The 12,881-nt window shown below is 39.0% G+C and overlaps 1 protein-coding gene across 1 annotated transcript in view; it reads left to right on the top strand.

Moving 5' to 3' along the window:
• GCC2 (GRIP and coiled-coil domain containing 2) overlaps positions 1-12,881 on the top strand; it is a 67,071-nt gene that overhangs the window by 8,249 nt on the left and 45,941 nt on the right. Inside the window, exons 5-13 of the mRNA XM_004597665.2 lie at positions 2,126-2,230; positions 3,128-5,581; positions 6,488-6,557; positions 8,986-9,086; positions 9,170-9,268; positions 9,715-9,834; positions 10,358-10,522; positions 10,795-10,899; positions 12,467-12,629. Coding sequence (XP_004597722.2) covers positions 2,126-2,230; positions 3,128-5,581; positions 6,488-6,557; positions 8,986-9,086; positions 9,170-9,268; positions 9,715-9,834; positions 10,358-10,522; positions 10,795-10,899; positions 12,467-12,629 — 3,382 coding nt within the window. The remainder of the gene's footprint in view (positions 1-2,125; positions 2,231-3,127; positions 5,582-6,487; positions 6,558-8,985; positions 9,087-9,169; positions 9,269-9,714; positions 9,835-10,357; positions 10,523-10,794; positions 10,900-12,466; positions 12,630-12,881) is intronic.

Genomic DNA, 12,881 nt, shown 5'->3' with positions numbered 1-12,881 from the left:
AGGGAGAGAATCTTCCATCTGCCAGTTTACTCATCAGATGGCTACAATAGGTTGTGCCAGACCAAAGCCAGGATCCAGAAGAGTGTTCTGGACTTGCACATGGACCCAAGAGCCCAGACACTGGAGCTGCCTTCTACTGCTTTTCCAGGAGCATTATGAGGGAATGGATCAGAACTAGAACAGCTAGGACTCAAATTGATACCCATATGAGATGCTGGCACTGCAGGTAGAGGTTTCATCTTCTGAGTCACAACACCAGCCCCTGTATTTTTAGTGTTGGTTTTGGTTATAATGCGGCTCTGGCTTCTCTTGATAAGTTTTGCTGGATGTTACGTAGTTTGTTAATTTTGTTTTGAAATAACTGACTCTGGCTCATGTATGTTTTCCATTTCACTAACTTCCTCTCCCATCAGTTTCATCAAGAGAATACATCCGTTTTCACTGTTTATTGTAGATTTTGGTGGCTCTATTCTCGTTGCCCAGTTCCTGATTTATTTATTTATTTTTTAAAGATTTATTTATTTTATTACAAAGTCAGATATACAGAGAGGAGGAGAGACAGAGAGGAAGATCTTCCATCCGATGATTCACTCCCCAAGTGAGCCACAACGGGCCGGTGCTGTGCCGATCCCAAGCCGGGAACCAGGAACCTCTTCCGGGTCTCCCACGCGGGTGCAGGGTCCCAATGCATTAGGCCGTCCTCGACTGCTTTCCCAGGCCACAAGCAGGGAGCTGGATGGGAAGTGGAGCTGCCGGGATTAGAACCAGCACCCATATGGGATCCCGGGGCGCGTTCAAGGTGAGGACTTTAGCCGCTAGGCCACGCCGCTGGGCCCCGTGATTTATTATTTTTTTAACTTAAGAAGGTATTATTGTGGTCAAAATTTGGTTGGAATCAGCCAAGGTGTCCATCATCAGATTAATGGATAAGGAAAATGTGGTACATATACACAATGGAATATTATTCAGCTTTAAAAAATGAAATTCTGCCATTTGCATCAAAATGAATACCACTGGAGGAAATAATATTGGGTAAAATAAGCTCGACACAGAAGACAAATACTGCATGTTCTGCCTTATATATAGAAATTTGGGGGCTTGGCAGTGTGGCCTAGTGGCTAAGGTCCTTGCCTTGGTCCCATATGGCCGCTGGTTCTAATCCCGGCATCTCCACTTCCTCTCTATCTCTCCTCCTCTCAGTATATCTGACTTTGTAATAAAAATAAAATAAATCTTTAAAAAAAAAAAAAAAAAAAAAGAAAAGAAATTTGGGCCTGCCTGGTGTGGTAACCTAGTGGCTAAAGTCCTCGCCTTGCATGAATTAGGTTCCTGTATGGGTTCTGGTTCGTATCCCGGCTGCTCCACTTCCCATCCACTCCTTGCTTGTGGCCTGGGAAAGCAGTCAAGGCTAGCCCAAAGTCTTGAGATCCTGCACCCACATGGGAGACCCAGAAGTTCCTGGCACCTGGCTACAGATCAGCTCAGTTCCAGCCGTTGTGGTCACTTGGAGAGTGAACCAGAGGATGGAAGATCTTTCTTTCTGTTTCTCCTTCTCTCTGTAAATCTGCCCTTCCAATAAAAATAAATCTTAAAAAAAATAAAAAAACTTACATAAAAGAAAAAAATTGGTATGGCTAAAAATAGTTTTGTGAAACTTTTATACGTTTGTCAAAACAGTAGTTAAAAATGTTGTATTACTATTTTTAATGATCTTATTACTTGAAAATTTACTATATGGGTGAAATTGTCATTTTTTCGTTGATTTTTTCTTAGCTGTCATCCATACTCCCAGTAAACTAGAATCGTTTTGCTTTTTACTTGTTAGACTTCTTCTTTGGTGGAGCAGTAAGCCTTTTTACTGTATGTAGATATAATAATATCTTATAAGCCAATAAAGAAGGAAGAGGGTAGGTCTCTGGTTAGAGAGTTCTTTCTTTTCTGGTTCACTTCTAGTTTAATTTCTAGTTTACTTTTCTAAAAGTGTGTTAAAATTTTTCTTTGTCCTTACTGTTATACTTTTTAAAAATATTATTCTTTCCTATGTCTGACAAATATGAAAATATACGCGTGATCCACTCAGGATATTTTTAACCTCAAAAACACAAATGATCCTGTTCCAAAACAGGCATTGACTGACCGTCTGGATGCTGTTCTTCTGGAAAAAGCAGAGAGTGAGCAACAGTGTCTTTCTCTGAAGAAGGAAAATGTTAAAATGAAGCAAGAAGTTGAGGTAACGGCTTAAAACACATGTAATTATATTTCAGCATTTCATGATCAAAAAAAGCAGAAATTGGGATTTGACAAGTAACTGAAGAGTGGGCAGGCAGCGCAGTGATTATGAAACCCACACCTCATGTTCAACGATTTTCTTGAGCCCCAACCACTTGCTTCCTGTCTGACATCTCGCTAATTTACACTCTGAAATACAACGATAAGCACAAATACTTGGGTCTGAACCATCCACATATGAAATGTGAATTAAGTTACAGGCTGCTGGCTTTGGGTCTAGTCCGTTCCTGGCTGTTGGAGGCTCTTGGAATATAAACCAGTGGCTGTAAGATCTGTCAATTTGTGCCTTTTCAATAAGATGAAAATGTTTTTTTTTTAAGTAAAAAGAAAAGTAGGTGAAATTACTCAACTACACAGAGACAGAGCTAACAGTTACGGTCTTCCTTAAAGCTGTAACCAGTCTTTCTTTAGTAAAAGTTCAGGGGGAGTTGACATTCACACAGAACTCTAAATCCTAGTACCTATTCAGTTCAAGAATGTTCAGTATCATCTTTTCTGCCTGGTGGATGTGGGCTAATTTTTTCAAGTCCCTATTTATTTACTCAGGAACTGTTACAGGTTTTATGAGTAGAATACTTATATAATTTTGCCTTATAAAATAAAATTCAGGGATTTTTTTTTTAGTTATTACTTACTGCTTGGAGAAATAACTTACTGTTTCTGGTACAGTGTTTAAGGAAGGCCGAGTCTGAGCATCATTCTTAGAATCTCAGTGTCATGTTTTTGCAGGGTTGCTTTTGCTCATTCCTTTTTTTTTTTCTGTTGTTAGCCTGTGACTGATGTTTTTCCAAGGACAAGGCCTTTTGTCTAACTTTCATTTATGTGTATTTTGTAACAGGATTCCATAACTAAGACTGAAGACGTCCAGAAGGAATTTGAACAGTCACGTAGACACTATGTGAAAGAAGTTGAAAATTTGAAAAATGAATTGTTGACAGTACATTCCAAACACAGTGAAGACAAAGCTAGATTGCAAAAAGAACTGGAAGAAGCACTGAATAAACAGTTAGAACTTTCAGAACAGCTTAAAGTTCAAAAAGACGCTGAAGATAATGTTAAGAAACTCCAAGAGGAAATTCAGAAAATAAGACCAGCCTTTGAAGAACAAATCTTATATTTGCAGAAGCAGTTAGAAGTTACCACTGATGAAAAACAACAAGAAATTGCTCATCTCCAAAAAGTCATTGAGTCTAATTCCCAAGAGTATCAAAAAGATGTAAAGAGTTTGCAAGAAGAACTTTCCCAGTTAAAAGCTACATACCAAGAAGAGGTGAAAAAATTGGCTTGCCAAATTGAGGCAGCAGCGAAAGAGCATGAATTAGAAATTAGCAGATTAACTCAGCTAAATGAAAACTTAGCAAAGCAGTGTGAGGCAAGTGAGGATATTAAGGAGAAGTATGAATATGAATTAGAAAACTTAAAGAAAGCCACCTCAAATGTAAACCAGGAAAATCAGATAGGTCCTGTGCTCTTGCAAGAAGATGTTCTTGTAGAACAGGTAGCAAATGAAAAAGTCAGACATTTAGAAGATACCTTAAAAGAATTAGAATCCCAACATAGTATCTTAAAAGATGAGGTAACATACATGAATAATCTTAAGTTAAAACTTGAAATGGATGCCCAACATGTAAAAGATGAGTTTTTTCATGAACGGGAAGACTTAGAGTTTAAAATTAATGAACTATTACTAGCCAAAGAAGATCAGGGGTGTGTAATTGAAAAGTTAAAATCTGAGCTAGAAGACTTAAATCAACAGTTTTACCATACTGTGGAACAACATGACAAAGAAGTAAAGAGTCTTAAAGAACAACATCAGAAAGAAATCTCAGAATTAAACGAGACTTTTTTGTCAAGTTCAGAAAAAGAAAAACTCACATTGATGTTTGAAATACAGGGTCTTAAGGAACAGTATGAAAACCTACAGCAAGAAAAGCAAGAAGCCATCTTAAATTATGAGAGCTTGCGAGAGATCATGGAAATTTTACAAACAGAACTGGGGGAATCTGCTGGAAAAATAAGTCAGGAATTTGAATCCATGAAGCAACAGCAAGCATCTGATGTTCATGAACTTCAACAAAAGCTCAGAACTGCTTTTAATGAGAAAGATGCTCTGCTTGAAACCGTGAATCATCTCAAAGCAGAAAATGAAAAGTTACTATCTCTACAAGAATTGGTACCCAAACTTGAAAGTACCATAAAGAGCCTGCAGGAGAAGATTGAAACGGACTTAATTAGCCTCAGTCAGAGGGACACCGTGTTACAAGAATTGGAAGCAAAGGTATGCTCTCTTACTGAGGAAAAAGATGATTCCCTAAGTAAAATAAGAAGTTCTCAGGAAGAAGTGGATCGTCTCAATAAAAAATGTGAAAAGGAGGAAAGACTGGTTACAGAACTTGAGGAGAAAGTGGAACAAACAACTCAATACAACAATGAATTAGAGCAGAAAGTAAATGAATTAACAGGACAACTAGAAGAGACTTTGGAAAAAAAGGACCAACAACTAGAAGAGCTAATGGCTCAAGTGAAAACTCTCTCTGAAAACCAGGGAACTTTGGCCTCTGAGGCGAAGTGTCTTTATGATGAAAACAGAAGATTAAGTTCAGAAAAGAACCAGTTGAGTAAGGATTTGGAAGCTCTTCTGTCTCAAAAAGATGTTATCCTTAAAGAAAATATTAGCAAATTCGAAAAGAACCTTCAGTTAGCGATTGAAGAGCGAGACAATTTAAGCAAATTGCTTGAAAAAGAACAAGATTATAAGTTATTTGTTAAAACACAGCTGTATGGTTTTCTTAAACAGTTGGGGTCAAACATGTCAGAGGAAAATGAAGAACAAGATGCTTTAAGTGTCCTACAGACTGTAGGAGAATCCCTAGCAAAATTAAGCGAGGAAAAACGAAACTTAACTTCGCAGTATGATGAAAAGATATCACAGTTAGAAAAAGACGTTAGGTGCCTTCAAGAAGAGAATGTAGTTCAATGTGAAGAACTGAAGTCTTTACTAAGAGACCACGAGCAAGAGAAAATTCTCTTAAGGAGAGAGTTAGAAGAAACCATGTCAAAAAGGGATTCCCTGCAATCTGAACTTCAAGAAGTGAAAAACACCAATGAAAAAACAAGCCTTGAAAACCAGAATCTTTTAATTCAAGTTGAAGAATTGTCTCAGAATTATGCCAAGAGTGAAATCCGCAATGAAAAAGACTCTCTTACGGTGGACCATGAAAACCTGAGGTTGTTACTAGAACAAAAAGAATCTGAATTACAAGACGTGAGAGCAGAACTGACTTTATTAAAGGTATTATTTGGATCTTATAAGTTCAGAATCTTAGCTCTAGTCATAGACTCTTGAAAATAGAAATAATTTTGTATTTTAAAGCCAAAAGTAACCTTAGCAGTAAAACTCAAATGACCCATTTCCAAAAAGTACATATTTGTTACTGCACCGATTTCTTTTTTTTTTCCTTGATCACTTTATAATTTTGAACATAAGATTAGATTATTCAAGGCTTTAGTGTTATGGTTATGATTTTCATCTAACCATGAAAAAAACTTAAGTCACTGTTGATGTCACTCGCTTGCACTGTCAGTCAAGTAATTGACCACGGTATTTTGCATTAGCTAAAATGGTGGGATTTCCTCAAAAGCGTATGAGAGTGATATACTAAGTATCACTTCATCTTTTCCTTTACACACGTATGTGAAGTTGTGGGTCTCTATTACTACCCTTTGTATTAAAGGCCACATGCATAACAAAGTCAATATTACCTGCCTCACCACAGGAAGAAAAAGACTGTTAACCAAATTGCTTTTTTTTTTAAAAGATTTATTTATTTTTATTACAAAGTCAGATATACAGAGAGAAGGAGAGACAGAGAGGAAGATCTTCCGTCCGATGATTCACTCCCCAAGTGAGCCGCAACGGGCCGGTGCTGTGCCCATCCGATGCCGGGAACCAGGAACCTCTTCCAGGTCTCCATGCGGGTGCAGGGTCCCAATGCATTAGGCCATCCTTGACTGCTTTCCCAGGCCACAAGCAGGGAGCTGGATGGGAAGTGGAGCTGCCGGGATTAGAACCGGCGCCCATATGGGATCCCGGGGCGTTCAAGGCGAGGACTTTAGCCACTAGGCCACGCCGCCGGGCCCCCAAATTGCTTTTTTAATGAATTCTATGTTTTGTTTTTGTTTGCCCTGTAAAATCCAGGATTCTTTAGAGAAAACACCCGTAAAAGATGATCAACATTCTTCAGTAAAAGAGCTGGAAGAAAAAATAGGTAATTATGGTTTTGAAAATTTTAGAACAATTCCTGTTCATGTTACAGTAGCTGGGAAATACAAATGCCAGTTTAATATGCTGCTCCATGCTTGCCACTTGCCATCTGTTTGCCTTTCTTTTCAAAAGTTACACTTTATAAATAATGGGGATGCAAAAGTGTTGGTATTCGTTTAGCACAGTATTTTTCCAAATGTGCTAGACACTGGTGATAAAAATGTAATGAACTAAGGGGTAGATTATGTGTTCAAAGAGCTTACTGTCAGGAAAGGCTGATAACAGTGTTAACAGCACAGAAAGTTGCCTGGTTTGAATTATGACAAACATAAGAAAGCAGAATGGAGCCTTCAGTTAAGTCTCAAAGAAAGAGAATTTTGACACAAAGTTTGGTGTTTTAGCAAGAAGTAACACTATATGTCTGTATGTTAACATACATAATACTAAATAATATATTGGGAAGTTCTTAGGAGCTTAACCATAATATGCTGGTATGATGTACACAGGTGTTGATATTTTATGCTTATCTAGTTATTACTCATGATCAACATGGAATAGCTCTTTTAATCCCATTTGAAAATGGGGACACAAAGACTTTAAAATGTTGTGTATAATGTACCCATGATTCCTCAGTTTGGGGCCCTGTTAGATTGGAAGAGAGGGGAGTTGAAACAGCTTGTAATGACTCCCAGTTCTTTGTAATATGTAATTGGATCAAGTTAGGAAGCTCAGATGTTCAAGAAGTGAGTATTGAGTATCACCAAGAGTATAGGAAAGATGAGAAGCAGAGACGATTCTCTGTCCTTTAGACAAGATAGTCACAACAAAGACAATTGAGAAAGCCCCCGGGAAGTAGAGAAACCTGGAGCATAAGACGTTAAGCTAAAGCATTTGAAGTATCAATGAAGTGCTTCAAAATGGGGGAAAAAAAAAAAAGACAAAATGCTTCATCTTGGCAAGTGCTCCTGATGGGATTGATTAAGGGAAATACCAAGCCCTGAGCAGCAACACAGACCCGGGTCGGTGTCTGACTCTGAGCCAGAACTTAATTAAAATTCAGAAACAGAAAGGGAAGAGATATTTCAGAGCATGTGTCAACGACTGTTGCAAAGAAATCTGCCGTGAAAGAGATGGCCCCAAATTGAGAGAGGAGGGTTTGTTTTCTATGGGGAAAAAGTCATCATCATGTATGTTTCACCTATCCTTATCATCTCTTCCTTCCTGCCTTCCTTTCCCACTGTCTCTTCCTGCCCTTAAGTTTTCGATGTTACGTTCCCTGCTGCATGTTTATGAACTACTGGGAAAATCACTTGAAGAGGGAAAGGAAGGGAAATTCCTCCTTTGTTGCTGGAAGTTGAGGAGGGTGGAAGGAATTGTGGAACACATGCAGTACAGCTGTAGGGGGCAGCCAGGCACTGGCAGACTAAGAGGCAAGGACAACAATTAAAATCCTAAGAGTACCAAGAAGTCAAGTCCTCAACACTGGAATTTAACGAGGGAGATAGTTCAGAAAGCTACTGGATGCATAAAACATTGCAGATTTTGTTGTAAAACTCAAGCTCCCCGACCAAAGGATGTGGCATTTTAGCTACATGTGATATCTACTTGATCTCAATTTGCAGACTGCCACCTAAGCTATTACAGGTGGGCCTTGTTGGAAATCTTAACATTAGAGGAGTTCTAGCAATGTCTCAAATTCCCAGACACTCATAAACTGACCTACAAAAAAAAAGAACATTCATAAAAAATAGAAATATTTCCTTGTTTGCCTCACATACGAATATTTAAGCTTTTACTTTAAAAAAGATGTTATGTGAGCCAAGATTGTGGTACAGTGCGTTGAGCCCCCTCCTTGAGTGTCAGCCACACATATCAAGAGCGCTGGTTCACGTCCCAGCTCCTCTGCTTCCAATCGAGCTCCCCAAGAATGTGCCTGGAAGCAGCGGAAGATGGCCCAAGTGCTCGAACACTCCAGGGAAATCTGACTAGGAGTTCCAGTCTCCTAGCTTCTGCCTGATCTAGCATTACAGCCATTGGGAGAGGGAAACAGCAGGTGGAAGATCTTCCGCTGTCTTTTCCCTTCGCTTTCCTCCCCTTTCAAATAAGTAAATAGGTAAATCTTTACCAAACAATTCGCTTTGCTACTTACTCTGTTTTAGATTGTGTTTCTAAAGTAAAAATCAGCTGAATGAAGCAAAGTAATGTGAATGTGTTCCTACTTTTAGGCTCACCAGCAAGTTAATAACGTTCATAGAAAAATGGGATGGAAGTGATAGTTTTGGAACAAAAAACGTCAGGGTTCATGAAAAGTGTGCGTTATCAGAAACTACACATGGAGTAAAAAGGGGGTTTTGGCACCAGAATCGGTGTTTTAATTCTATTCGCACGAATTCTTTAAACTACCACTGAAAAATCCTTCTGTTTGTTTTTAGGAAATCTGGAAAAAGAATCCAAAGAGAAGGAGGAAAAAATAAGCAAGATAAAACTAGTTGCTGTGAAGGCAAAGAAAGAACTGGATTCTAGCAGAAAAGAGGTAAAATTCAGATCTCTGGTGTTTTAGAAACTTGAGAGTGTTTATCTCCTTGAAAGCTTAACTTTGCCACGGATTGCAAACAGGCCCAGAATCTGAAGGAAGAGCTGGAATCCCTTGAAGCTGAGAGGGATCAGTTGTCCGCTTCTGTGAGAGATCTCATCCAAGGAGCAGAAAGCTATAAGGTAAAATAGTCATCTTAACAGCAGGTTACGTTGGTCACTTCTAAGTTAATAAACACACTGAAAATGTGGGTGAAAATGTCTGTTCTATACACGGAAAAATTGTATTTTTTTTTCTGTTTGTGCAGTATAGTAAAAATTGACACTTTGGGGATAAGGTGGGACTGGTAACTATTATTGTTCAAGATAATAGTATCTTTAAAATGTAAAAGAATGCCGGACTTTGTACTGTTGCCTGTCTGCAGTGTCATGATGTACTTCAATAGCAGAGTGATGGAATAATGACTGTCACTGAAGGACAGTGCTATTGTAATAATACGGGAGTGGAAGGGGAATCTCTGAGCCTGTGGAACTATGTCATAAAAATAAAACTTTTTATCTAGTTCATGATACTTTGACCTGCGGAATGCGTAACAATTTGCCACATTTAAACCTTTCTCTTATCGAAGAACCTTTTATCAGAATATGACAAGCAGTCAGAGGAGTTGGATATGGAAAAAGAACGGGCTAGAAATTTCGAACAGCTTGCCGAAGAGCTCACAAAGCAATTCAGAAATTCAACTTTTCAGGTAATTTTACACTGACTAGATTCAGACGTGACATATTCAATCTGTGTGTTGTAACATCAGTGCTGTTGCCTAGAGGTTACCGGCGGCAGTGGATGGACTGGGTCCTGGTGGGCACAGCCGTGCTGTGGGGCTGGGACGAGGGGCCAGTGCTGATGCGGCCTCACAGTCAGCCAAGCCTGTGTGGCTGCAAGGCTAAGCCCCAGTTGTCTGGAAAAGTAAATAAATTAACAGGTATTAACAATAGGTGGAATGTTTATATGCAGTTAGTAAGTATATTCCCTCCCACTGTTGAGAGAATTTAACAAACCGGAAAGTCACAGTCCTGCGTGTTCCTGGAATCTTGTAAGATATGGCATGCATATATCGATCACAATAGATTTTTTTCATTCTTTCTTGATCTAACATTGTCACTCCGTGGAACTGATTTTGAAGTCTTTGTTTTGTGAACAGTGGCAATATTCTTACTACTTTCATTCTTCCTCTCCTGTACATTTCCTGCCTTAATGAATCTTCATCCTTCCAGTGTGAAAAATTAAAATCAGATAATGAAGACCTCCTGGCTCGTATTGAAACACTCCACTCTAATGCTAAGTTATTAGAAGCACAGATATTGGAAGTCCAGAAAGCCAAAGCAGTGGCAGAGAAAGAATTGGAAGCAGAAAAGCTTCAGAAGGAGCGGAAGATAAAGGTAAAACCAGCCCTTGAGATGGACTCCTGTGATGGGTGGTGATGTGATGGGAATATTCAAAGGAAGGAAGACCGTGTCGGCGCATCCAGCAGAGTGCATGTCACTCCTTAAACTCTTGGCGACTTTGAAAAGTCAAGCAGTGACTTTGGACCCTAATGCTTTACATGAGAGACTTTCAACCTTTTGATATGTCACTGTGTTGGATTTGTCGTATAGCCCTCTACAAATACTTTTTTAAATGTTGTCTGTGTTCTTACCATTTTTAAATTTAGGAACATGCTAGTACTGTAAATGAACTTGAAGAACTTCAGCTGCAACTTCAAGCAGAAAAGAAACAACTCCAGAAAACTATGCAAGAGTTGGAGCTAGTTAAAAAGGTAAGATACCAAGGTCCGTATTCACATTGTTAAAGTAGACAAGTAAGAAAAGGATAAATGTAATGTTGTTTGTCATAGTTAAGTAAGTTTTTAGCCTCAGCAAAGTGAAAATTTAGCTTAAGTGCTTGTCTTATAATAATTCCACTTGATGGATTATTAGACTTTGATCTCACATTTTTTTCATTGTCTATGTATAATTGTTGCATGGGGGGAAAAGAACATTTGGGGACCCTACACAATGACTTAATTGACTGATCCTCCACTCACAAACACTGACATCCCATATGGGTGCCAGTTCATGTCCCAGCTGCCCCCTACTTAGTGCCTGGAGAAGCAGCAGAGGATAGCCAAAAGCTTTGCACCCTGCCCCGTTTGGGACACCCAGAAGACACTCCCAGATCCTGGCTTTGGATTAGCTCAGCTCTGGGCATTGTAGACATTTGGGGAATGAACCAGTGGATGGAAGATCTTTCTCTTTGTAGCTCTTTTCTGTCCATAAAGCTATCTTTCCAATAAAGAAAAATGATAAATACTTTTTAAAAATTTTTTTGACTAATATCCGAAGTTAATGTCAAAGATTGAGAGATTTGACTGATGTTTTTTTTTTAACCTTGCCAAAGAATCAGCTCAAATGAAAGACACTATAAAAGCAGCTTAAAAAATATTAATAGTCTGGGGAGGCATTGCGATACAGTCAGTTCATATGCTACTTGCAGTACCAAAAGCACAAATCAGCGTGCTGATTGGAGTCCCAGCTACTCTGCTTCTGGTCCAGCTTCCTGCCACTGTGCCTAGGATGGCAGCAGATGAACCCAGATTCTTCAGCCAGTGCCACTGATGTGGAAGACCAGGACCAGAATTCCCAGCTCCTAGCTTTGCTCTGCCGCGGACCTGGTTGTTGCTGCCATCTGGGGAGGATACTAACAGAAGGAAGATTGATCCATCAGTTGATCTCACTCTCTCTTTCTGTTACTGTGCCTTTCAAAATAGATTTTAAAAAATAATTAATTAATGGAAGTTATCATGAAATACATATGGGCAGGCATGGATGGCTCAACTGGTTAATCGTCCACCCACAAGGCCCATATCCCATATGGACACCACCAGTTCATGTTCCAACTGCTTCACTTCCAATCCAGCTCCCTGCTTATGACCTGGAAAAAAACAGTGGAAGATGGCTGAAAGCCTTGGGACCCTACACTTGCATGAAAGTCCCAAAAGAAGCTCCTGGCTCCTGGCTTCAGATTAGCTCAGCCATCTTGGGAGCAAACCAGTGGATAGAAGCTCTTTCTCTCTTGTCTCTTTCTGTCTGTAAAAGTCTTCATCTTCAAAAAGAATAAATAAATATTTAAAGAAAAAAATACAGTGAAATGAACAGTTTTGTTGCAGTACTAAAAAAAGTACATGAAATTAAAAATTAAAAAGTTATTTTCACTACCGTGCGTAGCACTTTCAGGTTGTAGAAAAGCTTAACAGAACCTGCTCACTCCTGTTGTATCATTGTTAAATGTTTACAAAGGAAATTAACTGACCAAATATGAACTATTTTTATCTATAAAACATACAGGATGCCCAACAAACCACATTAATGAATATGGAAATCGCTGATTATGAGCGCTTGATGAAAGAACTAAATCAAAAGTTAACAAATAAAAACAGCGAAATAGAAGATTTGGAGCAAGAAATAAAAATTCAAAAACAGAAGCAAGAAACCTTACAGGAAGAAATGAGTGAGTAGACCTAAATTGTTTTTGTAATTATTTCGTCGTGGCAGAATCGGAGGAGGGGCCGGTGACATGCATTAGCTGTGACTGTCACCAGTTTCTGCTGCCAGGCAGGTGTTTAGTACAGAGCTAAGTATTCCTGAGGGCCAGGAACAGTGTGAAAGCATTTGCCATTACAAAGTTTACGGTCCAAAGAAAGCAGTTGATGGGGATGCATTAATTCTGTGAAACACTTGTCATTTGAGTAATAAGCAAAGA

Source organism: Ochotona princeps, chromosome 26, assembly GCF_030435755.1.
Source record: "Ochotona princeps isolate mOchPri1 chromosome 26, mOchPri1.hap1, whole genome shotgun sequence".
NCBI lineage: Eukaryota > Metazoa > Chordata > Mammalia > Lagomorpha > Ochotonidae > Ochotona > Ochotona princeps.
Note: the sequence above shows the minus strand (reverse complement) of the source record. Positions and strands in the feature narration are given on the sequence as shown.